At 41.7% G+C, this 26,706-nt stretch overlaps 1 protein-coding gene across 4 annotated transcripts; it reads right to left on the bottom strand.

The window, feature by feature from the left end:
* Window positions 1-2,877: 2,877 nt before the first annotated feature.
* Window positions 2,878-26,706, bottom strand: LOC110563736 (2-Hydroxyacid oxidase 2-like). Of its 4 annotated transcripts, none has more exons than XM_060392998.1 (9): window positions 26,579-26,706; window positions 21,636-21,740; window positions 20,419-20,557; window positions 19,303-19,454; window positions 17,492-17,775; window positions 15,869-16,069; window positions 9,162-9,320; window positions 8,789-8,858; window positions 2,878-7,590 (listed from the first exon to the last, which is right to left on the bottom strand). In XM_060392998.1, exons 3-9 carry the CDS (start codon window positions 20,547-20,549, stop codon window positions 7,535-7,537), a joined length of 1,053 nt encoding a protein of 350 aa, XP_060248981.1. In that variant the 5' UTR covers window positions 20,550-20,557; window positions 21,636-21,740; window positions 26,579-26,706; the 3' UTR covers window positions 2,878-7,534. The 4 variants fall into 4 exon arrangements, with proteins under 4 accessions (XP_060248981.1, XP_060248982.1, XP_060248983.1 ...); XM_060392999.1 differs by having other exon boundaries at window positions 21,636-21,732; window positions 26,579-26,696; XM_060393000.1 differs by lacking the exons at window positions 21,636-21,740; window positions 26,579-26,706 and adding an exon at window positions 21,185-21,606.

Raw genomic sequence — 26,706 nt, 5'->3', positions numbered from 1 at the left:
AACAGATTGTTGGGTCTTGTTTACGAATCCATTCTGCTAGTCTGTTGTTTTGTTGTTTTTTTTTTTTTTTTTTTTTTTTTTTTTGCAGAATTGAGCCCATTGATGTTGAGAGAGATTAATGACCAGTGGCTGTTAGATACTTTGATTTTAATGTTGGTTGTGGTAGTGTGTTTGTGTGCTTGGCTACTTTTTGTTTTGCTGTAGTGAGGTTAATTATTTCCTGTGTTTTCTTGAAAGTAGTTAGTTTTCTTGGGTTGTAGTTTTACTTCTAGTGTCTTCTGTAAAGCTGGATTTCTGTGTAGGAATTGTTGAAATTTGTTTTTGTCATTGAATATCTTGTTTTCTCCATCTATGAGGACTGAGAGTTTTGCTGGGTATAGTAGCCTGGGCTGGCATCTGTGTTCTTTTAGGGTCTGCATGATATCTGTTCAGGCCCTTATTGCTCTCATAGTCTCTGTTGAGAAGTCAGGTGTGATTCTGATGGGTTTGCCATTATATGTTACTTGGCCTTTTTCCCTTGCAGCTTTTACTATTTTTCCTTTGTTCTGTATACTTACTGTTTTGATTATTATGTGGCGGGAGGATTTTCTTTTCTGGTCTAATTTATTTGGTGTTCTGTAGACCTCTTGTATGTTTATAGGCCTTTCCTTTAAATTGGGGAAATTATCTTCTATGATTTTGTTGAAAATATTTTCTGAGTTTTGGGAGAGACGGAATCTTCTTTTTCTTCTATTATTCCTATTATTTTTAGGTTTTATTTTTTCATGTTGTCCACGATTTCTTGAAGTTTGTGTTAGAAATTTTTTAGATTTACTATTTTCTTTGACAGATATATTGATTTCTTCCATTGTATCTTCCATGCCTGAGATTCTTTCTTGGATCTCCTGTAGTCTGTTGGTTATGCTTACCTCCGTAGTTCCTGTTTTCTTTCCTAAGTTCCCCTTGTTCATGATGTTTTCCATTTGTATTTTAATTTTTCCAATTCTATCTTGAGATCTTGAAACCTTTTGTTGATTTCCTTCACCTGTCTGACTGTATTTTCCTGTTTTTCCTGCAATTCCTTCACCTGTTTGTTTGAACATTCCTCTGTTTCTTTTATCTCTTTCAGTGGTTTAATTATTTCCTCTCTGAAAGCCACAAACTGTTTGGCTGCATCTTCCTGTATTTCTTTATGGATGGCCATAATCTCTTTGACATTATCTTCCTCTAATTCTTTATGTATTTCATTTGTTTCCTCCATTAACTTGTTCATAAGAATAGATGTAAGGTCATCTTCTTGAATTTCACTTATGTTAGGGTGTCCAGGGCTACTTGCCCCTGGATAACTGGGTTCTGGAGATGCCATATTGCTTTGCCATTTGTTGGTTGTGCTTTTAAACTGGTCTCTACCCATCTGTCTGTCTCAGGTGTTGTCTGTTAATTTCTGATGCCTGCTGGGGACCTGGTGTGGAGAAATTCCCCTTGGCAGGGTTCTGAAGGAGATCTCAGCTCTTTGGGTATGGTCAACTGAATGATGGTGCTTCTCAGGAATTGTCACAGTTCACCTCAGGCATGTGGACCTGTGTGGTAACTGTGGTGGTCAGGAAGGCTCTCCTCTCATCAGGAGAAGTCCTGGAGATGGCTGCCCTGCTGCTGAGTTTCTTGCTCTGAATTTAATGAGCTGCTACTGCTACTCTTAAGCTGTATTTGCTCTTAAGCCCTCATGAAGAACCAGGGAGTCCTGGCATTTCATCAGTTTAGCTAGGGAGAAGTGGTCGCACCTTAGAGCAGTATCTGAGGGCTGCTCCAATGGCTCTCAGGCTTTTGTAGGTCTGAGGTTGCAGCTGTGTGCCCCAGTGCCCTAGCCGTAATCAATGGCTGGAGAGCATGGCACTCATGCCTGCAGTAGAAGGCCAGAGCCTAGAGCCTGTGTGAACCCAGAAATTCTTCTGGAGCTGGGTGTCATGAGAGTTGGACCTGTTGTTTTCCCTGCTGTGGGGTTTCTTCCCAACAGGGACACCCAGACTGCAGTGTTTTGGGGACTGCAGTTCTGTCTGGGATGGCGATTAGAACATGCAGGCACAGGCGTGTGGCTCTGCTTTGCTGGTGATTGGGCACCTGGGCATCTGCAGAAACCCGGGAACTTTTCCTGAGAACTTTTCAGGAGGAAAGGCGTGTCTGCTGAGTGTTTTGAGGTCAGACTTCCCGTTCCCCTCACTATGGGTTTCCACCCAACAGAGAAACTCAGTCTCTGGTGCCCTGAGGCCCACAGTTCTATCTGGGTCAGTGAGTCAGGCATGCAGGCAGGACTCTGTGCTGGCACCTGTGCGCCCCACTATGGGTTGGCTGCTGGGCTTCCACTGGACCCCGGGTCTTTTCCAGGGATTGTCTGGGTGACCTAAGGTCGGTCCCAATTGTTTCCTGCACTGTGGGGTTTTCTCTCAACTGGAAATCCTAGTCTCTGGTGTTGTGGGGCCCACAGTTCAGTCTGGACAGTGATCAGAGGCATGCTGGCATGTGCCTCTGGGCTGGCAACCAAGCGCCTGGTGGAATCTGGAACTCTTCTGTGGTTTAGCTGGGTGACCTGAAGCTGATTTAATCCTACACAATGGGATTTCCGCTTACCTAATAATCACTGGTGTTTTAGGACCCAGAGTTCTGTCTCCTGGTCACTGTGCAGATCCTGCTGTGCTGCTGGTCAAAAAGAGTGTCCTCCCAGTGCAACCATCTTGGATACTCTATCTTACCTGTTGGGTGATTTTGTAGACTTGTACATGAGCACCTGTATTATATACGTGTGCTACATTGAAATAATGGCAGAGGTAGCATTATATCCTGCTTATGGCATCTTGGTATTCTTTGAAAACATTATGTCCTTATGATATGCCCATATACAAATATACTACAAATATTTTTTTTTATTTATTGTTGAAGATTTAGGTGATTTTCTCATATTCTTACTATTAAGTAATTATAAATAACCTTGAATTGTACATTGCAAGAAATTAAAAACAAAACAAAACAACAACAACCTCACTGTATGATCACTTTATGCCAAAATCTATTTCTTTTAACTCCACTCTTTTGAAAAGAAGGTAAATTGTCATGTCTCCCAGCCATGTACCTTCCCTTTAGGAGGATTTCTTTAGAGTTAAAATGTACATTAAGCATTCACTGAATTTAGTTCAAATTCGGTTCTCAAGAAACATGGCTAGTTTTACAAATATTGAAGTGATTAGGTATTGATGAAGATATGAAAAGAAAGACAGTATTCTGTGGAGTTCTAAATTGAGCAAGTTTGTCTCTGACCAAAAAAAAAAAAAAAAAAAATAAGGAGTGGATTGTTAAGATCAATCTAAGAAGGACGGAAGTGGGTCTGTGTTTAAGAGCACTTACTGTTCTTGCAGACAATTTGTGTTTAGTCCTCAAGGCCCATATGGTCACTCACAATTGTCAATAACTTCAGCTCTAGGGCATCCAACAAAGACCCTTCCTGGCTTCTGGATGCAACACACACACACACAAATGCACGCACACAGACACATGGTAAAAACATTCATGCATACAGTCCCTCACATACATAAAACCAATTTTTTAGCATATCAAGAGTCATTTGATCCTTTTTGTCCATAGAATCTTGACATAAGAACTCTAATATATTTAGCACTTACTTTTATGTATTGCACATAGATGTGTAACCCATTTTCCTCTGTTATTTGGGATTGACCCCAGAAGCTCATCCATAATGATCAAATGTTCTACCACTGAGCTACATTCCCCCAGTGGGAATTAATATTTACATAAATTATTCAAAAGAACCATTTGGGTTTCAGAGCAAAACTGAGCAGGAAGTACAGGATTAACAGAGCTACATATCCCATAAATGCACAGCCCCCTTCCACCAGTATCCTGAACTGAAAGAATGCATTTGTTTCGTCAGTGAACCTGCACTGACCCTCTGTCTCCATGGTTTTGCTTCATATGTTTACAATCTTATGTTTACAATCATATGTTTACAATCTTACAATATGCAACTTTTTTAAATGACATCTTGTACTTTGAAATATAGTGAGCTTCACAAAAACTGTTCAACTAGATTCACATAAATCTTCCTCCACCATCAAACAACCAAATTACAAATTAGATTACATTTCTCTTTTTTTTTAGTTGACATAAATGTGTAACTGGAAAAAAAAGCCATCTTTAATTTCCAGCTTTTCTTATTCAATTTTCTCTGTCCATCTTCTTGTTTCTCATTTCTCCTTCCTTCCTTCTTTTATTATATTGACATAGGAACAGAGCCAGGTGAATCCCAGGGGCTCCTCCCTAGTCAATCTAGGGGAATCAGTGCAATCTAGGCCCAGTGAGAGACTCTATCTCAAATAAATAAGGTAGAAAGCAGTAGAGAAAGACAGCAATGTTGACCACATGTGTGCACATCACACACACACTCACTCACATATACACATCACACACAACACACATACAACATACACGCTCACACACGTTCACACATACAACAAACACACACACACACATACACACACACACACACACACAATACTCAAAAGTCCTAAAATTGTGTTCAGATTGTGCTATTTCTCAGTCTGGGGCTCACTGGAACATATAATATTTAGTTCTTTCTTTCTGAGAGACAAGGTAGAATAAAATTTAAAACAAAAAAATGAAAAGAAAATGGACAGAAAAAAGAAGTCAAGACAATATGCAACTATACATGGCAGGTTTCGTTCACAGACTGACATATATTTAAAGGTTCCTCTTTGTCTTTTCATGGTTTGGTAGCATTTCCCCCCTAGGAAATGAATAATGTCTGGATGTCCCACATCTATTTAAAAACTACTGAAGAACATCATGGAAGAAGAACTGCACACCAAGTTTGGGCAATTGTGAATGGAGTTCCTGTAAAGATGCCCATGCAGTTGTGTTCTACGTATGTGGCCACAGATGTAAATACATCTGGGTAAACACCATAACTCACAGTTGGCAGTTTATCCAGTGAAGGTGTTTAGTTTTGTGGCAAACTCACAAACTGTCTTACAAAGTATCTATACTGTTTTTATGCTCATTGGTAATGTATATCCTTGCTAACATTTGGCGTTGGTTTGACTTTGATATCCCAGTAGCTATATAGTTGTGTCCTGTTGTTTAAATTTGTAGTTCCTTAATATGCATGGTGTTGAGCATCTTTCTATGGGACTATTTTCTATCTCCATACTTCCATTGGAGAAGCACCTGCTTCTGTCTTCTTCTGTCTTTTGTCTACATTATACAAGGTCATATTGTAACACAGGATACTTTTAAGTTTCGTAACATTTCTTTCTGCGATTTAATAAGCATTTATTTTGAAGTGACTAAGGTAATGCTGCGTTGTCCTGACTTCATTTTGTACCTGCTTCAGAACGTCTCAGCCCTCTGCCCCACAACAATCATGTCTGCCTTGGCAACACTTTGAGATTTCTATAGCCATAAACCCAGCTCAGATGTGTTCATCAAAATAATTCCTGTTTAAAAACAATAAAAATGATTTTAGTTGAAAAAAATTGCCATGTTATGTCCAAAATAAGTATTATGTCATGACTAAACAAATGTTCTGCAAGCTTCCTCTGTCCCTCATATAACATTGATGTGATTGTGGGATTTGCTTTTAAACATGCTATACCCATGAGCTTCAGTGTCAAGAGACTGAGACAATTGCCTCCTCTTGGTCACTGGCCAAATCCAATGCTCTTAACTGCCTAAATTAGTATGGTTGTCTGTGTCTTTCCCACATGAAACGATTACACTCTGGATCAGTGTGCAAGCTTATGCACATGATTTTGAGCAGCAGTGAACACTCAGTTGGTGTTATCTTTATGTACCAGCCTTGGTTTCTTCCTTTAGAATTGCACATCTATCTGTTGGAGCCTAGAACAAAAGGCAGCTTGACTGTTACCTTAGGACCAAGATCCAGAAAAGGCAGAGCTATCACTCAAGAAATGTATTCAGGGAGAATGTATATTTTTAAACAAAATAATCCATCTATCTCTTTGCCTACTATACCTTGGGCTGTTCTGGTTTGTTTCACTCTTGAAACAAACACATCTACAATAGCTCAATCAAACCTCAGCTGCTGAGTTTAAGGCTGAAGAGATTCTCTGTGTTGTGCCAGTTTGAAGTTATTGCGTAGGTGTGGCTTCTACCAAGGAAGTTGGAGGAATTTCAAAGCATAGCCATCAATGAAGGGGAACAGGAACAAGTCAAGCTATAAGGAGCCTGTGGGTAAAGGTTCACTTGGCCCTTGGCCTGCCTGCCCCGGGATTGCTCTGTACCCAGTAGGCCAGGCCCTCTGTCAATTAGTAATTGAGAGAATTCTTCCAAGACCCAGCTCCAGGCCATACTGAGGAAGGGGGTTCTTCTGTTAGGGTTCCCTCTTCTCAAGTGACTTTAGGTTTGTGCCAAGTTGACAGCTGAAGCTAACTGTGACAATCACAGAGGCCAATGAGTACCGAGGCATTCACATTTCATTTCTAAAGTGATAAGCATGGGGGGACTATGGCTATCGGTGTATAATTGGAGGGATATGGAAATACAACATGCCTGACACAGAATTCTGTGATATAGAAACATGGATCTACAGAGCGATCAAAGCAGTCCAGAGGCTGTAGAACAAGCTAAAAATCAGTAAAGTCCGTCTAGGTGTGGTCAAATACTCTTGGAAATGGGGATGAGGGGCTGTTTTTTTTTTTCATGTGTGAGTTTGCATGAAAGCATTCTTGGAGAATTCTGGTAGCTTTACATTTAGTTTAACTCTGTAAAATTTTTTGAAAAGGCGTACATTTATTTAGTAAAATGAATATAAGCAGAATAAAGATATCTTCTTTTTCATGTATTATTAAAGACTGGAATAGTTAATTTTATTTTAGTCATATATTCTTGAAAATTAGCTTCAAAATCTTTCTTTTGTTCTTTTTTGAAGGTCAGCTTCTATCAACAATGTACATTAGGCTATAGACAAAATTTCCTGTAACATCCTGTGTCAGACATTGGATAATTCAAAACTTCATTAGCTCTCTGCTGTTTCATGTTTCAGGCTTTCACTATAATGATTAAAATTTTAAAATATTTCCAATTTTTCTTCCAGGAGGGAATGAGTAAATTAGGGTAACCTATCCCTATTTCTTTTTAAACATATGTTGTTATTTTAATTGGTAGATAGTAATTGCAATTATTTATGGTACAGTATAACATTTCATAATGAATAATGTATATAATCATCAGATGAACGTAACTGGTGTGTCACATCAGTCACAACTATATTTTTTCTTTGTGAAATGTGGCTATTTACCATAGTCAATTAATTGTTGTCCACTATAGTTATCCTGTAGGACATTAGATGTTATTCGTTCATCCAAATGCACTCTGTGGGAGCTGTTAGATGCATTTTCTCCATCCCTCTCTAATTTTGAGGCTACAGGGCTCAAACCACTAGATAGGATGGGGCCCAAGAAGAACAGTATTGCACACCACATCTTCTGTAGGAAGTCTCAGCAGGTCCTTATACTCTGTAGAACTGAATAAGGTCTGAACTGATCTCAGCGACTGACCGGCAGCCTGAAAGAACCACACAATTATGAGCTTGTTTCTAGGCAGGTGAGAAAGCTTATAGGGAAAGTTTTGAATACAGATTTGTTGATCTGGGTTTGATCCCGACTCCCCCAAAATAGCTGGAGAAAAGCAACTACCAAGAATTGCCCTTTTACTTCCACACCTGCTCCTGCAAACTCTGTGTGTGTGTTTCTCTCTGTCTCTTTCTCTCCCTCTCTCTATCCTTTGTGTGTATGTGTATGTGTTTGTGTGTATGTATGTGTTGTCTTTCTCTATCAGAGAGCTCAGTTATCCTCCTCTATGAGCATGGGATGATGCAACAGGAACAAACCTTTAATCTTTGTGTTTACTGTAGTAAAGTGTATTGATATTGATTGTGTATTGTAATTCTTGTTGCATCAGGAATGAATGATCTCATAGTTTGTACATAGCCACATCAAAATGTAAAACCACACACACACACACACAATCTCAATTTTATCATCAAAGAGCCAATTGCATGCACTAGCTGTCTTTGGCCTTTAGCTCAGTTCTGGTGAAGTAGGTGTGCTTAGGCAGTATGTGTTAGTCTATGAGGAAAAGGAGACTCAGGAATACTGTAGCAATGACATGAGTACTCCAACTACCAGATGCCTTCTAGAGGAAGGTTCTGTCACAGGCAAGAGCCTTCATTATCAGAAGAAGTAATTAGGATATAATGTGCAGACTAGAGCTGAGCTTCACATGGGGATTGAAAAAGAAAGCAATGAAAGCAGAGTTAGCTCTATGGCATGGAGAGCTGTGAGCAAGGACAGTGAGAAGCCCTGGTAATGAAACGGCTGAAGGAATTTAGTCCGAGGCTGTGTAGAATTTAACTGGATGTAACCCCCTTCACCTCCATGCACAAAACACCAGCAAAACGTTTCACAAAAGTGTAGCCAGTGACAGATTCTTTTACTAGGAAAATGGTTGAATTTCAAACCGGGGGCAGGAATCTTAGGTGATCTACAGATTGAACTACCTTAACACTGACAATGACCTTGAGAAGACTCCAGAGTTTCTGCTGTCAGAGAGTACTCCCTGATCTCTTTATAGGACATTTCTACTCTTTTCCGTCTTTAAGACAACTGCCTAGCCAAGGGTGGGTTAACCAGCATGAGGGACCATCCACCTCTGTCTTAGACCTCCTATCTGAAGCGCCTCACCAGATGAACAGAATACATACCTGAAAGGGCCATAGAGGTGTGTAACTCTGCTTTTAAAATATTTAAAACTTCCTTAACACCGTGTTCACCCTGAAAAGTAGAAGAGAAGAGACAGAGGTTTGAATGAACATTTGGACCATTTTTGAGATGCAAACTGTGTGTTCAGTCAGGACAGTGGCAGAGAGGGATAGAATATATGAAATGAAAATTATGTAGAGATTAAAGAAAGTAAAGGTGGAGGCTGTTGAAGTCTGTAGAAAACTTCAGAGGCCTGAAGTTGAGGCGACCTCCAACAATTTTGCAAGAACTCAAGGAAACATCTTTCCCTGAAGATGAGATGCAGAAAACCATGACAATAATGCTGAGCTCTTTATCTCATGCTAGCAATCTTACCTTGCAGGTAAGGGCCCAAAGGATTGGTCTCCCAAGGAAAATGCACCTCGCCCCAAGGGCCAGGGCCTTCAACACATCACTGCCGGTTCGCACCCCACCATCCATATACACTTCAATTTTCCCTTTGACAGCAGCCACCACTTCTGTCAGAGCATCAATCTGAGAAAGAAATGCGCACATGGCTTCAGCTTGTTTCTCATGGGCATGAATTTCCTCTCAAAGCAGAGAGGGATCAGGAAATCCAAGCAAAGGCCAAGCCCTTCACAATCTTTTCTTCAACTGTGCTTGCAGCTATAGGGAACCAGCACCTTCCTCCAGAGGCCTGAAGAGTCCTGGGGACCAAAGTTAAAGCTCACTGACCTCCCCCAGAGATCCCTGCTCCCTGCCTTTTTGGCCACATTCCAATCCCCTCCAGTCTAGCTCCTGGATTTTTAAATTTTTCTACACGTTGGAAGATATGCTTGGTATTCACTTTAGCACAAAAGAATCTGTTGTCTTTCATTTTCCTTCCACCATCTCTGCTTCCAAGATGTCCTTGTTAGAGGTGTCCTCCATGGCTTGGGTTCTGGATCTTTTTTTTAGCAGAATGAATGTTACCATTCATGGCCTGAGTGTCTAAACATCAGCCTGTTCTTGAAAATTGAATGGGGAATTCCCTGGCCTGCACCATTTCCTGGATTCCACCCCTATCTGTAGCCCTTGAGACCAGCAGGGATCAGGAATCGGCAGGTCAGAACCCACTAACCCCCATCTACTGGCCTGCCACAGCCAGCCAGCAACAGGGGCCAGATCTTCCCAGGGACCTCTGCAATTCACTTCCCTAAACCCCAGTTCCCAGGCCTTCCCCATTTCCAGGACTCACCCAAATCTGCTGTCAGCAGTCTAGCACTGATCAGGGAGCAGAAGGAAAAGCAGAGGACTGTGAAAGCTCTGCCCTCAACCCCAGAGACCTATTAACATCAGAGACGACCAAGCCTCCTGTTTTGACCATAGACTCTATTATCTGCTTTTGGATCACTTCCCCCAGAAGGCTCTGTCTTGCCTGGCCTCCAGGGATGAGGATATGCTCAGTCCTAATGTGACTTGATGTGCTGGGGAATGTTGATATGGGGAGAGGGGGAATCCCCTTTTCTGGCAGAAAGGAAAGAGGGGAAGGGGGAAGGTGGAGAAAAGGGGAACTAAGAGGAAAGAAGGAAGAGAACACTTTGGGTTATAAATTAAATAAGCTGAAATAAAAATATCATAAAAAACTGAATGGGCATGGTGATTCATCAAACTGAATCACCATGAATGGACAACTCATCTGAGATACAAAAGCAATAATGTGGCAGCAACATAATAAAAGAAAAATCTGAGCCTTTGAAAGATAAAGAAAAGACAGGGTTGCTTTGTCCTAGTTTCTCTTAGTTCCAGACAAGGAGGCCATGGCTCCTCAGGTGTCTTATCTGCCCCCATACTCCACCCAACATCCATACATTCTTGGCTCCTCAGTCAACTTATCAGAACTCTATTAGTCAATGTCAGAACTCTGGACTCCTGAAGTCTTATAACAACATAAGCACAACAATAGCAGAGAAAAAGGAGAGAAATCCAATATATTTCCCATTTTTAATATGCCTCAAATCATTTTTCTGTATTATTACAATTTATGTTTATATATCTTAAATATCTACTTATGAGGCAACAAGATGGCAGCACCAGGAGAACACTGCGTGTGAGAGCAGGACAACATTTTCCGTACAGGGACCAAGAGACTGAACTCTGGGCCCTAAAACAACAGCGAAGAGACTGAACTCTGGGCCCTAAAACAACAGCGATCGTGTTTCCCAGGTGAGAGTAAACCCCCACGGCATGGGAATCAGTCCTGTCTACTCTCAGGCCACCCAGCCAAAACCTGGAAGAGATCCCGGGTTCCGCAGGCACTAGGTTGCCAGGCCAGAGCCACATGCCTGCATGTCCCAATAACCTTCCCAGGCTGATCGGTGGGCACAAAAACACCAGAGACTGGGAGTCCCAGTCGTGAGAAAAACCTACGGGGAAGGAAGGCAGTGGGACTGGCCACGGGTCACCCAGTCTTTACCTGGAAAAGTCTCATAGATGGCAGGTATGAGCAGCCATCACTGAACTGGGCTCAAGCTGCCAGCACAGAGAGTGGCTGAGTGCCCAGCAATCCAGCACAGAGGGAGCTGTGTGCCCCAGTGCAACAGAGACTGAGAGTCCCTGTCGGGAGAGGGCCCCACAAGGAAGGAAGAAAACAGTGCTGACTTGTGCCACCCAGGCTTTGCCTGGGGAAGGTCTCACAGACCTGCGGGTACGAGCCGCCATCACTGAACTGGGCCCAACTCGGGAGCACAGAGAGTTGTTGAGTGCTCAGCTCTCCAGCACAGACAGAGCTGTGTACCCCAGGGCAACAGAGAGTGGGAGTCCCTGTCCCTGTCCCGAGAAAACCCCACAGGGAAGGAAGGAAACAGGGACCCAAATTAGTTCAACCAGTTTATCCCTGGGAAAGGTCCTGCAGACTAGCGGGCAGGCGCATGTGCCGCCAGCCCAGAGACCTGCTTTGTACCAACTATTCCTCACAGACAGGACTGTGCACCCCAGGACACCAGAAACTTGGAGTCACTGTCGGGAGAAATCCTCACAGGGAACAAAGCAAAGGGGACAGACTTAGGCCACCCAGTATATCCCTGGAAAAGGTCCCACAGACTGGCCCAACCTGCTGTGTACCAGATAACCTGCTGTTACCAGGAGAGCGGTACTGACTTGCCACAGATTACCGCTTGGGTACTGGGGTACAGAGCCCCAACCTCAGACCTATAAAAGCCCAGGATAACGGAGATCAACTCCCAGATACTGCTCCAAGGGGCAGTTTTTCCTAACAAAACTGACCAAACCAAGGGACACATAGGTTACAGCAGCAGCTCACTAAATTTACAGCAAGAAACCCAGAAGCAGGGCAGCCTTCTCCAGGACTTCTCTGGGTGAGAGGAGAGCCCTCTTAACTAACAAGGACCACAGTTACTAGCCAGGTCTCTATGCCTGAGGTGAGCAGCGGCAACTCCTGAAAAACACCAGACATCCAGTGACTATACCCAAAAAGCTGAGAAGGCTTCCTTCAGGAAAAACACCATCTTTTGGCCAAGGGGATTCTTTCTACCACAGGATTCCAGGCACCACCAGAAACTAACTCCAAACACCTAAGATAGCCCATTGTGTAGAGGCCAGCATAAATGCTCAACCAAGAAAAGACAGAGCCATATGGCATCTCCAGAACCCAGTTATCCAGGGGCAAGTAGCCCTGAACACCCCAGCATGAATTTCTAGCAAATCTAAGAAGATGACCTAACATCCATGGACACACATCCAAAAAGATGACCTAACATCCATGCTCATGAAGAGGATAACAGAGGAAACAAATAAAATGGGTAAAGATGTAGAGGAAGATAAACTCAAACAGATTATGCCATCAGTAAAGAAACAGGAAGTTGCAGCCAAACAGTTTGTGGCCTTTAGAGAGGAAATGCTTAAATCACTGAATGAAATAAAAGAAACAGAGGATTATTCAAACAAACAGCTAAAGGAATTGATGGAAAAACAGAAAAATACAATCAGACAGGTAAGGAAATCAACAAAACAGCTCAAGAACTGAAGATAGAATTGGAAAAATTAAAGAAAACAAAAAAAATGGAGGAAATTGTGGAGAGAAAGAACTTAGGGAAGAAAACAGGAACTACAGAGGTTAGCATAACCAACCGACTACAAGAGATGGAAGAAAGAATCTCAGGTGTGGAAGATACAATGGAAGAAATAGATGTAGCTGTCAAAGAAAATGTTTAATCTAAGAAATTCAAGACAACATTAAAAAAAACCCTAAGAATAATAGGAATAGAGGAAAAAGAAGATTCCCTGCTCCAAGGGCCAGAAAATATTTTCAACAAAATCATTGAAGAAAATTTCCCCAACTTGAAGGAGAGGCCAATAAGAATACAAGAGGCCTACAGAATACCCAATAAATTAGACCAGAAAAGAAAATCCTCCCGCCACATAATAATCAAAACAGTAAGTATACAGCACAAAGAAAAACATACTAAAAGCTGCAAGGGAAAAAGGCTAAGTACCATATAATGGCAAACTCATTAGAATAACACCTGGCTTTTCAGCAGAAACTATGAAAGCCAGAAGGGCCTGGACGGATATCATGCAGACCCTAAGAGAACACAGATGTCAGCCCAGGCTACTATAGCCCACAAAAATCTCAGGCGCCAACTCAACCTAGGTGCACATTCTCCAGGCCCTGAGCGGAGCACTCAGCCTCTGGCCCAGAGACTTGCTGGGTGCTCCTCTCACTTTCTCAGACAGAACTGTGTGCCCCAGGTAACAGACTGTGTTTCCCTGTTGGAAGAAAACCCCAAAACTAGGGAATCAGCAGGTTCTTCAAGAGGACTGTACCTGGAAAACTGTAACAACAGCAGCAGCTCACTAAATTTATAACAAGAAACCCAGCGGTGGGGCAGTTGTCTTGAGAACTTCTATGGGTAAGAGGAGAGCCCCCTGCCTCCTAACAAAGACCACAGCTACTACTCAGTGCTATACACCTGAGGTGAGCAGTGGCAATTCCTGAGAAACACTGGCCATACAGTGACCATAACCAAAAAGCAGAGGAGGACTCCTTCAGGAAAAATCATCTTCCAGCCAAGGAGATTCTCCCTACCTCAGGACTCCAGGAAGCACAGAAACTAACAGCCAACACCTAAAACAGCCCAATGGGTAGAGGTCGGCATAAAAGCTCAACCAACAAAAGACAGAGCAATATGGCATCTCCAGAACCCAGCCATCCAGGGGCGAACAGCCCTGGACAACACAGCATAATAAAAAATCAAGAAGATGACCTTACATCTATGCTGATGAAGAAGATAATAGAGGAAACAAATAAAATATGTAAAGAATTAGAGGAAGATAAAAACAAACAGATCATGGCTATCTGTAAAGAAATGGAGGAAGTTAAAGACAAGCAGATTATGGCCATTCATGAAGAAATATGGGAAGATGCAGCCAAACAGTTTGCGGCCTTCAGAGAAGAAATAATTAAATCACTGAAAGAAATAAAAGAAACAGAGTTGAAGGAACTAAAAGAAAAAGAGGAAAATACAATCAGACAGGGGAAGGAAGTAAACAAAACAACTCAAGACCTGAAGATAGAACTAGAAAAAATTAAAGAAAACACAAATGGAGGAAATAATGGAGAGGAAGAATTTAGGGAAGAAAACAGGAACTACAGAGGTAATCATAACCAACAGACTACAAGAGATGGAAGAAAGAATCTCAGGTGTAGAAGATACAATGGAAGAAATTGATGTATCTGTCAAAGAAAATGTTAAATCCAAAAAATTCCTGACACAGACTGTCCAAGAAATCCAAGACAATATGAAAAGACAAAACCTAAGAATAATAGGTATAGAGGAAAAAGAACACCCCCTTCTCCAAGGCCCAGAAAAAATTTTCAACAAAATCATTGAAGAAAATTTCCCCAACTTAAAGGACAGGCCAATAAGAATACATGAGGCCTACAGAACACCCAACACATTTGACCAGAAAAAAAAAAAAAACCCTCCCGCCACATAATAATCAAAACAGTAAGTATACAGAACAAAGAAAAAAATACTAAAAGCTGCAAGGGAAAAAGGCCAAGTAAGACATAATGGCAAACCCATTAGAATCACACCTAACTTTTCAACAGAAACTATGAAAGCTAGAAGGGCCTGGATGGATATCATGCAGACCCTAAGAGAACACAGATGTCAGCCCAGGCTACTATAGCCCGCAAAAATCTCAGTCCTCAGAGGTGGAGAAAACAAGATATTCAATGACAAACACAAATTTCAACAATTTTTACACACAAATCCAGCATTACAGAAGACACTAGAAGGGAAAATACAACCCAAGAAAACTAGCTACTTTCAAAAAAAACAGGAAATAACCTTCACATTGGTTTGTTAAAATGAACCAACCATTGCTAGAACAATCTTTGGGGAAATGAGAGCATAAATAATTCTATGACAACAAGCTAATAACTGATTTCCACTTAAAGTCTCTTTCTCCCTTTCCTTTCTCCATTTTCTTTCTCTCAAGCGCCATGGAGAACAGACATTCATTTGGGAGCTAGAGCAGGCTGTGACAGATTTTAGGAAAAGAGTCATCAGTGTAGCATCCATGAGTGCATCCCTGAGCTGCAGTTCCATTTTGACCAATGCTTATGTGCCTCCGTGAGGTGCCGCTGCTTCCTGAATGGTGTCAGAGAGGAAAACTTGAGGTTTCTAAAACCCATGAAGACACATCCACTTCAGTCTGGTCCCTGATGGCAGAAGATAAGAGTCTTCACTGCCTTTCAAATATCTCCCTTGATCTACCTCTTTATCTACTGCAAACTTGTACACAGAGTTGATGTCCTTAAACGCCAGTGTCTCTACCTCTAAAATACAGATCTATGTGTGGTGCAGCAGTGCTACAGACATTACACATGTTACATGCACAATTTACAGAAATAATCAGATGTACCTTAGGCTATTACTAGTGAGTAACCATCCTTAAGGTCCATAGGCAATACCCATGATGAGGAAGAGGGCAGTTTTTACCAGGGTTAGTAGAGGGCTTCGGTGTAGACATGCATAGGGCATTCAGGCACAGCCCACTGAAGTCCTCCTACTTACTGAAGCAGGAACCCCGTCGAGCTGCCTCCCACCATGGTTGGAAACATAGATGCCTTGGACATTGTGCTTCACTGCTAACTCTGCATCTTCTTTTGTCAAAATCCCTTTGAGGATAATGGGCAACCGAGTCATAGTCTGAAACACGGAGAGATCATCCCAGCAGAAAGATGTACTTGGCGAAGCAGTAATTGTGGAATTTCTCTGTAGGGAATTAGGAGGTGACTCTTAGTCCCAAATTCTCACATCACTTGATTCACACAAAAGATGAAACACATTTGGAGCTCTGTCATTTATAAGCTATAAAAACCAAGCAACACCACCCAATGCTGGTTCTATCAACTTCCTTTTGCAAGAGTTGTATGAAGGCTTCTATTTCATGTCTTGTTCATTGACCATTAATCAAGGTCTTTCCTTCATAATTATTCTAAGATCTGGAGACACAAGGACAGATAAGACAGTATCTGTACTTCAACAGGTACAGTGTTCAGTATGAGAAATGAATAAGGAAAATAGTCATAGGTCAGTCTGCCATTTTATGGTTGAGCTATCCATGGGCTAATAAAACCAAAGCAATAAGAAGCTTAAACCAGGCATTGTTCACCCTCTAGCCTGGCTCACAGTATGCAGCATATTCCCTTAAATTTCAATGTGTCCCTTGTTTCAGGGACACTCAGAGCCATCATAGTGACCCATGGGCTGAAAAGGCCATTGTAACCTTAGCCATGATACTCACCCTCAAGGGCACTCCATCTTTTTCTATCATTAGAATTTAATGAAAATGTGTCCATTGTAGTTTCTTAATTGAAAGTTTTCCAAAAAGATGTGCTGCATGCTTCTGGATGAGTTTTAAGTTTTCAAGGCGGCAGAGGGGGGCCTCAGCTGGCTGAACTAGCTAGCTATACAATTGTGCTGTGAGCATCCTCTCCCAAGAGTCAGTTTGTCTGTGCATTCTTTGCAAAACTCTCACTTTCTGAATCCAGCATTAACTAGAATACTTTTGTTTACTCTACAGTTCCTACAAAACTCCTCCCTAAGGCTCTCCTGTATCCCAACAGCAGCCCTGGCTTGAACATCTCTGATGTTAAGCTGTGAAGCTCCAGAGGAAAGAACACTTGGCTTTAAGTTCTGCCTGCCAGGAGGCACTGGGAAGCAAAAACCAGTTCAGTCTCCTTAACTTTACACCTACAGTGCCTGACATGACAGAGCAGGTAGGGAAAATATTTGTGGAAATGAGGGCAGGATGGAGGAATAAAGTGAGTGAGTGAGGACTAGATGAGAGAAAGAAGACAGGAGGGAGAAAGGAAGTGAGTGAAGCATACATAGATGAATGTAGGAAGGAAGAAGATTCAAAGTTTGAAAGAGAGTGAAGGAAAGATAAATGAGAGAAAGAATGCAGGAGGGAGGAAAGAAGTAAAGGAGGGATGGCTTGATGATGGAAGGAAGGAGGGAAGGAGGAAGAATTGAGAGAGGAAGGAAGAAAGGAAAGAACAGAAGGATAGATAAAAGAAGGGAGGGAGATAGACGAAGGAAGGAGGGAGGCAGGGAGGATATGAGGATAATGGTCTCTCCTTATTCTAAATACTTCTTATAATTAATACCCATTGAGTCTGACATCTTTCTCACTTCTTCAGGTGATCGGAGGTCCTTCAGCATTATTTTTGCTTCCATATTCAGTTGGTTTCGCATGTTCTGTCTCCTATTGCCAATTACAGGTGCATCTACAGTGATCACCAAAGCTTTGAAACCCAAGGCTTCTGCCTTCTGAACCAGCCGTTTGTTGAGCTCCCAATCTGTCTGCACACTGAGCTGGAACCACCGTAAGCCTCCTGGGGCAGCAGCAACGATGTCCTCCAGGGTACAGCTGGTGTAAGTGCTGGTGATGTAGCAGATGTTGACCTCCTGTGCAGCTGCAAAGCAAAGGATGTGACTGACTTTAGAGCAGAGTTGTGATATCAGATTTTAACACATTCTTATTTGTCACTAATTCCTCTTTTACTGTGATCATTATTTTTAATTAATTTTTAATTTTATATTTATTAGTTTATTCACTTTGTATCTCATCTGTAGCCCCCCTTATTCCCTATCAATCCCATCCTCCCTCTCTCCCTCTTCTCCTCCTAAGCCTCTCTCCAAGTCCATGAATAAGGGAGGTCCTCCTCCACTTCCATTGGACTCTAGCTTATTAGATCTCATCAGGACTAGATGCATTTTCCTCCTCTGTAGCCTGGCAAGGGTGCTCCCCCATGAGAGGGAGGTGATCAAAGAGCGAGGCAGTGAGTTCATGTCAGAGACAGCCCTGCATTCCTATTACTAGGCCACCCACTTTGAGAATGAGCTGCCATGGGCTACATCTGAGCAGGGGTTCTAAGTTATATCCATGAAGTTATATACTTGGTAGAGTATCAGTCTCAGAAAAGACCCCTGTTCCCAGGATATACTGAGACTCATAAGCAAACTTTGGGCAGAGTGCAGGGAATCTTAGGAAAGAAGGGGGAGATAGTAAGATCTAGAGAGGACAGGAGCTCCACAAGGAGAGCAACAGGATCATTATTTTTATAGACAGCATTTTTACAGTCTACATGTGATATGTTATACAAACAATGGCTTACACAATCCCTTGGCTACCATTCCTTACTCCAACAAGACTAACACCCTTAAAACCTTCTTGTAAGAAGTCTTTTTTCCCCACAGCAATTTCATTAATTTACTTATTTTCTTACAATTTACTTACTTTGTACACCAACTGCAGCCCCCTCCCTCGTCCCCTCCCAATCCCATTCTCCCTTCCACCCTAATCTTCTCCTTTGCCCCTTCCCCAGTCCACTGATAGGGGAGATCTCCCTCCCCTTCCATCTGACCCTAGCCTATCAGATCTCATCAGGATTGGCTGCATTGTCTCCCTCTGTGGCCTGGTAAGGCTACTCCTCCATCAGGGGGAGGTGATTACAGAGCCAGCCACAGAGTTCATGTCAGGGACAGACCCTGTTCCCCTTACTAGTGTACCCACTTGGAGACTGACCTGCCATGGGCTACATCTGTGCAGGGGGTCTACATTATCTCCATGCATGGTCCTTGGTTGGAGTATCAGTCTCAGAAAAGAACCCTGGGCCAAGATTTTTTTGTTCTGTTGCTCTCTTTGTGGAGCTCTACTCCCCTCCAGATCTTTCTATCTCTCCCTTCTTTCATAAGATTCCCTGCATTCTGCCCAAAGATTGGCTATGAGTCTTAGCATCTGCTTTGATACCCTTCTGGGTAGTCTTTCAGAGGTCCTGTGGTAGGCTCCTGTCCTATTTGCTGTTTTCTGCCCCTTCCAATGTCTATTCCATTTTCTTTTCTGTAAGAAGTCTTGATGACCCCTACCACATATCTGGGTGAGGCCTTTTGCTCACTTCTGGCCTTCTGGATAGGGAGCCTTCAGGTGGAATGATTCATACCTCTGGCTGTGCTCCTTTCTCCATCCGACCAGGCAATAGAGTGATAAGCTGAGGGTGAAATGCAAATGGGGGCACTGATCTCCTGCCCTTGGATTGTGGTCCTGGTATCTACATTTGACACATCCCTCAGGTATCGTGGACGGAGGCGGATTCTGCTTTAGACAATAAGATGGATTATTTTCCAGCATGGTGATGCTTTCTGGAGCTAGGGCCCTAATTCACAAAGCAGGCCTAAGCAGACTTAGATCTCAGAGACCTTGGGAGGATGAGTTGGATGTCACTGAATTAGCAACATAGGCTCAGGAAGAGGCTGATCTCCAGGAAACAGTTTTAGCTATTAAGCCAGCCCCTTCTGAACTGTTCATGAGCCAAAGTGCAAATTGGGCTCTTTTCTAGTCCTATTTATCTTGACCTTTAGTGCTTAGATGCTTAATTTAGTTTTGATCAGCAATGACTAGACAGGACAAGAAAATATCAGGCACCCCAGAAAGAAAGACCAGGCAATCAAAAGAGTTCAGACCCTAGAAAACAATCTTGCCTTGCTCCCCAAGAAAACTAATTCATTTGACTTATACGTTGCTTTGGAGATGGTAGTGTAATTCACAAATGATATAGAAAACATTATTTTACACAGATGGAAACTTACACATACATGTTGTTGGCTGGCATATGCTCCAACCCTCATTTTTCAAGTCCAGTTTTCACCTGAATCAATCTTCCATTATCCCTAAACATCCTTTGACTGCATTTTCTCCAAACATGAGACCTTTCTCCCACTTCACAATCTTCTCCTCCAACGTAGAGGTTTTAGGAGCTCAGGAGATCTAGATCTATATGCAAGTTTCTACACTCTGTACCCCAGTTAATCTTGTTCCATCTTTACATGGTACAAAGTTGCTGGGATTCAGAGACCTGACAAGTCCCTTCTAGATCTGAGATAGATTCTCTCTACAAAACCTCCCCACCTCCCTTTCCTGCATCCCACCTACAATGAAACAACACAGAAGCCTGCCATTTTTCTATATATACTGTGCTCACTACAGGCAGACACCAGAATTATTACCATCTCAAGAGCAATGAATATTAGAGTAACTGTAGAAAGAATAAAGAGCAGACCTTTTAAATGCTGCAATGTTGTCATTTCGGGTGATGCCCTCGTCAGCTTCTCCTTCAATATAGTCCCAGTATGATTTAGACAGCTGCTGGCGTGCATATGCCTTAAAGTCTTCCAAACATACCAAAGGCATTTCTGGATCTTCAAAAAACAAAAACAAAAACCCAGTGAGACATTGGACATGAAGGGAACAATAAAGGGTAGAGGGTGTAGTGGGGTGGGGTGGGGTGGGGAGGGGAAAGGGTAAAGCTGTTTACAAACAATATGGATATTTTGGTGATTTTGTTTTTGTTTTTGTTTTTTAAACTCGATGTGTTTACGGCTGACTCCCAAACCAGAAGACTTCCATCTCTCATAGCCACTCCCAACACCTGATTATTTGGTCTTCTAAATGTGTACCCAGGCTAGTTCCTATGTTCTACACTCATTGTTTTCAATCTTAAAGGCTGTCCCACATCTTAAGTGATTACAACCCTCCCCTGTGTCTCTGGGTGTCTCCCTGTGCTTATCTACCTCACTTGCCCCTTTACAGAACCTGCCTGATAACTGCCTACTTATTCGCTTGTCTCAGTGGTGTTACTTTCCCTTAGCATTCATACCACTGTATAGAAAATCAGGTCTGATCTGATATTAGCAGGAATACTCAGGATCTCCAAGATGTCTGAATTACTCAAGGCTGTGGATAACATGGTGGAAGCAATTGGGTATTTTTGATTTCTTCTTGGCTGGCTGATTGGACATTTTGTCAAAATGTCTCCACCATTCTACCTCTTTGTCATTTTTGTGGAGCACATGTCTTTCTTCTTTTATTTCCATCAGTGATCTGAGCCCTGCATCCAGTGCATGGTACTTCTGATACAAACATCCAGACATATCCGAAGAGGGCATATTTAGGTCCTACCAGGAATTTCTCTAATAAGAGCAAAGACAGTGCGATCAATAACTGCAAAGATATTGTAGACGCTTGGGTTGGTCACAGCACTCAGGGCTCTTACATGAGAAGATTCTGGCAGAAAAGAATAGTAAATGCAACCTTTGAATCCCTTACCAATTCTGATGCAGGAGACAACAGAGTAAAATCTACCCAGAACATAAACATAGACACCAAAGGATTTTTAAGTTATTGGCTTAGGGAAAGGCACAGGTCTCAGAAATGCACTCTTCAATCAGGAATGCCAAAGGACCAAAACTTCAAATGAAAATTCGGGGTGCTAAATACCTTGGCTGGACTATAGATGGGGCAGAAGTGGTCTGAGGGCAACTGGAGCCAGGGGAAGTTCCGGAAGGTCCAACAGAGAGTTGCACACAATTCCTACCTAAGGAACTAAACAGAAGTTATGTGAAAACAAGAAACAAAAAAGAAAAAGAAAAACAAAACACAGAGTCCCTGGAATGTGGACATGTTAGATCATGGTTAGAAAGACTCATTTGACTTCAGCTATTGAGCTTTGAATAGCTGACCTTGTCAGTGGATGGACAGGAAGCTCCCAAGGTGCTGAGCTAATTTGACGAAGTTCAACAACCATATTTGATTTAACCCGCCTCTATCTACCTTACTTACCAATGAATTAACAAACCTTAGGCAAATGAACTACTCATTTTACATGCAACTCTCTTGTAATTGATCATTAATAATTCTATGAGCATAGAAAAGCTGTTCTGAGCATGTGTTGCTTGATACAAATGCTTTCAAGTTTAGGTCTTGGCTTATGGATAAAAACTTACATAGCAGTAGGGTCTGACAATAGTCACATACTATAACTGATCTCTTTTTTTCCTATTTTACAAACAATGTGATTTATGCTAAACATCTGCTTTCTTTCCAGGAACTTAGGACAGAGAGTGATCATATGACCAGCTCCCAACCTGAGCCTGTAGGCACTCAGGCTCTAACATGTCTCATCTTGGCACTGGAGGATTTAATGAATCTTTTGGAAGCTTATAATTTTTTCCCAGACTTTTCCTTGTTCTAGCTTTTCTTTGCATCTTTAAACTATAGCCTCAATTATGTGCTGAGGTCTGTGAATTCTCCTACTGAATCCACTGATTCCACAACCCTCTACATGCTGTTCTTCCAGCTTTAGGATAGTGCAACACTGAATTAGTGTGTAGATTTCTTCAGTTTTGCATTCCTCTGTGTGCCATGTCTCTGCTTTTTTGAGAGGTCAAAGTCCAGCAGATTTTAATTATCGACATCCTACACATTAAATGTTCCTCTGCATACATCTAGCATAGGGACCACAGAGCTGGAATCTAATCCAAGAAAAGCAGCTCAGAATTACCTGTCCATAGTACTCTGATTAATCTTCTTCTTTTGGATTCAGAGAAAAGGAAGCTCAGAACATTGGAAACTTGTGGATGGTAAAGTAGTGCAGGCAGTCACATGGATGCTATATCTCCTATTGGCCTCCAAAGGTGGATACTACCTCCAGTTTGACAGTAAAGAGCAAAGTTGTCATAGTAGCATTTTCAAACATAAATTTTATGTAATATTTAACTATAATACATCAAAATGTATATAATTCTGAACAGTTATTTGAATTACATGTTAAATTACATTTAAGAAAAGCTTGGAATCTTAAAGATACAATAAACCAACTTTCTTTTTATGACATAAGTAAAGGTCAATATAGTAATGACATCATTATTGTTATTAAAGGAACAGTGTAAGACTGACAGTTGAAAAGAACCATACTCAAAGCTTTCCCCAAATTTGAGAAGAAACTGGGTGCAATGTTTTTGTATATTACAATCTGCTTCACACCAAAGTTGAATGAAGATGGAAATGAAAGAGAGGATTCTAGCCAACTAACAATTTCTTGTGTGCCTATTTCCTGTCTCATTCATGTGCTTTGCTTCTGTTCTGTTTGACTCTGATTGTCCTGGTAATTAGGGTGTGCATAAAGAAAGCCTTTTGCACACAGATCACATGTGAGATGTTATTGCAGGAACTTTGTGTCCATTAGATTCTTCAAGCTCATTCTTTTAGGGTATAAAAACAGAGAGGAACAATTCAAAAACCAGTGACAATATGAAAGACCAAAAGCAAGGATGTTTCCAGTATCTGGTGCTGTGGTTTGATGTTTAAACTCTGATCCTTAACCCAAGAAGGAAACTGGAACTGGCTGCCTTGTTGAGGAAAACATTGTTTTGTTCTGGGTGATGACCTGGGCTGAGCCACTTATCCTAGATAACATGTTGTATTCCTATGAAGATTTTGTGGGCTGCATGTTGCTGTTGCTTAAGAAACTCTGGGGTTTCAGAGTTTGCATTTGCTTGGAAGACTCTGGGGTCCTCTGTGGGGAAAAAGGTGAGAATTACAGGGCCGCCTGGGGGACTCTAGGGAAAAACAGCCTCACTGAAGGCTTCTTTGGTAGTTCAGGATGTGTCCTTCAAGATCTTTGGCCTGCTTTCTTGGTATTTAGGCCAAGATGTGGAATGTCAAAGATAAGATCAAGGACCATATTGTGAGGCCAAGTCTGGGAGATCATAGGATCCAAGGCTGGCAAAAAGTGATTTGGTCATCATAAATAAGAAGACTGTTCAAGAGTCAAGGACAGATGTTGTAAAAGGCAGGATAGGCTCCACAGCCTTGGTCTACAGAGAGTTATTTTCAAGAAGCAGGACAAATTCATGGCTTCATTATCTAGGAAGAGTAGGACAGGAAGAGGCTGTGCATGCTTTCAAGGGTCCCTTACATCCCTTACACAAACAGTGATTAGAAAGATGGGGGGGGGGTTCAGTTAAGCAATACGATGATTTTATTATGCTTGCTGAGAAAAACATAATGGTTTCATAATAATAGCAAAAACATGCTGTAAGCATCTGTCTAATTCACCATGATAGTGAATATACAGTGTGAATCGCTTATGTCCACTACTGTTTTAACTCTCATTGTCATCCCCAAATAAAAATATTATTATCCTCCACTTCACAAATGAAAGAATTATTAAATTCTTCATACAAATTCACACAACTAGCATCCTGCTCTGACTTCAGTTGCCTGGCTGTTAATCACTATGAAGAGAAGGAAATATCTGCTGCCAAGAATGGTTTATAGAATGAAGGACACGGCAAGGACCATAGATACTTGAAATGTCATGGTCATATGCAGCATTTCACTTCTTCTGGCAACCTCACAGCTCCATCAGAAAGTATAAGCAAGCAAGCTAGTAAGTTGTCAACCAACCAATCAAACAAGCGACCCTCATCTAGTTGCTCATTAAAAATGACCTTGGCATTTAAATCTATCTCAACACCTTGCAAAGCATTTTCTCACAAGTCACAGCATTTGATACTTACAATATAGAGCACATGTAAGAATTTAATTATGGATTTTAAAATCTGATTTGCTCCTGATGCCCTAGAAGCCACAGGGAGCAGTGTGTGGAGCAAACATGGCATCTGGCTGCAGCACATGGTGAATCCATCAAGTCACACAAAATCAAGCCACTGGGAAAGGTGTTCTGAGTGACCCCATGAGATCACTGTCTTGCCTCTATTTGCTCAAGAATGGGTGTACAGTCAGACAAAAGTTACACAAAGTTTTCCTTTCTTTTTCCATAGGCTGGGGAGTGAGAAATAGCAAATGTTCCAGCACCGAAAATGGATTGCCAACATGATATTGTTCCATTCCTGACTTTATACAGCAGATTGTAGTCAAACCACAATGATGAAATGACCTTCAGACTAGGAATGAATGAGAAGTGAATTTTGTTCTTAGATCTGATGTTCATCTCCAGGGTGTCCCATTATGCAAACAGCAATATTCCCCTAGCACAGCTGTATCACTTACAATCCCTAGACTATTCATAGCTCCCTGGGGTTAAAGATAGATGGGATTAAATGGCTAATCTGGCTAGTGGACTGGGTTTTGCCATAATGCACTAGTGTGCTGGAAAGATTTTGGACACTTCTTTTCTGCTGCTGGATCAGCCCAGATGCCCCATCTTCCAAAAGCACAGCTATGGGATAAAGGCAGCTTAGGTTTTCAAATCTCCATTTGGAAAAGGGCAGCTTTGCGTGCCAGATGATTTCAAATGAACAAATGTGTATTAGAACATACACATGTTCCTGTTAACATGCTGATATTCCAGGGTGTGTTTTTACAACAGCAAGTAGCTTTAACTAGAAATCCTGGCGCTGCCCCAAATACAGGAGATTCAGTGAAAAATTGGTTTTTCAGTCTTAGCTCTCAACACACACTCAGAGTTGAAGGTGGGATTCAGTATTTCATTCTCAGTTTACTGGTATAATTTAGAGATTAACACGAGTGTCTTTCTAGAGAGGAGCAACTAGAAATAGGAAAAATAATGCCATTGCATGTCAAAGGTCGACTCAGATGATGGCCAGTATCATTTCTACAAGTTCCATCTGTTACTAAATTAAAAATATGGATATCACTATCTGGCTCGAGGTTCTTGCAAGAACTAAAGGATTCTGTAAAATACAGAATGATAGAGTGGTTTCCCAGTAAAGGCTTTGGAAGATTTGCATTCTGGGAGGCTGTAGAAGAACAAGAAATGTCCTTTTCCTTTTTTTCTGTTTCCTGGTTCATCTATTTCATTTATGTATTGGCTATCTGTATGCCAAAACCATTCTGACTTGGTTCCTCTTCTTCTCAGTCCTTCCCAGATTCATTTGGGAACTGATCACAATACTAAGAAGCCCTTTACTGAAGAAAATTCATACCTGCTTCCAAAGTAGCAAGTGTCTCCAAATAAATAAAAGTTTTTTAAAAAACAATAAAATATGGGAGGACGGAAGGCATTGGGATGGGAGGACGGAGGGAACCACAGGATGGATACAAAGTTAATAAAGTGTAATTAATATAGATTTTTAAAAAAACAATAAGATATTAACTGGATTGCCTGAAAGAAGTAGGAGGCCTGTCACAATATCCTTGTTGTGCCAATGTTGCATGTAATAATCACATTCATGGGCTGGGATCTTTTGGGGTTTAAGAACCCCCTATAAAGAACATATTTTGACTAATTTTTCCCTAGGGACACATTCACATTCTACCATTTCTAGATTTAAATTCACTGAACTGAACATTTTCTCTCTGTAAGCTCTATGATAATACAGCTTCCTAGGGTAGTACTTAAATGATGGCCAGACCTCCTCTTTGCCAAGCTCTCACTGTGCCTCCCCCAAACTCACCAGCTATTGAATCGTTTCCTCAAGGTTCCAGCCAGTAGAAGACACCTCAAGACAAACCCGACTCTGAGGTCTTTAGTGGTATGGAGAGGCTGTCATGCAATGCCTGCTATAGTGCCTCACTGCCCAGC

Source organism: Meriones unguiculatus, chromosome 10, assembly GCF_030254825.1.
Source record: "Meriones unguiculatus strain TT.TT164.6M chromosome 10, Bangor_MerUng_6.1, whole genome shotgun sequence".
Lineage (NCBI taxonomy): Eukaryota > Metazoa > Chordata > Mammalia > Rodentia > Muridae > Meriones > Meriones unguiculatus.
The sequence above is the reverse complement of the archived record's forward strand: the minus strand, read 5'-3'. Positions and strand labels throughout refer to the sequence as shown.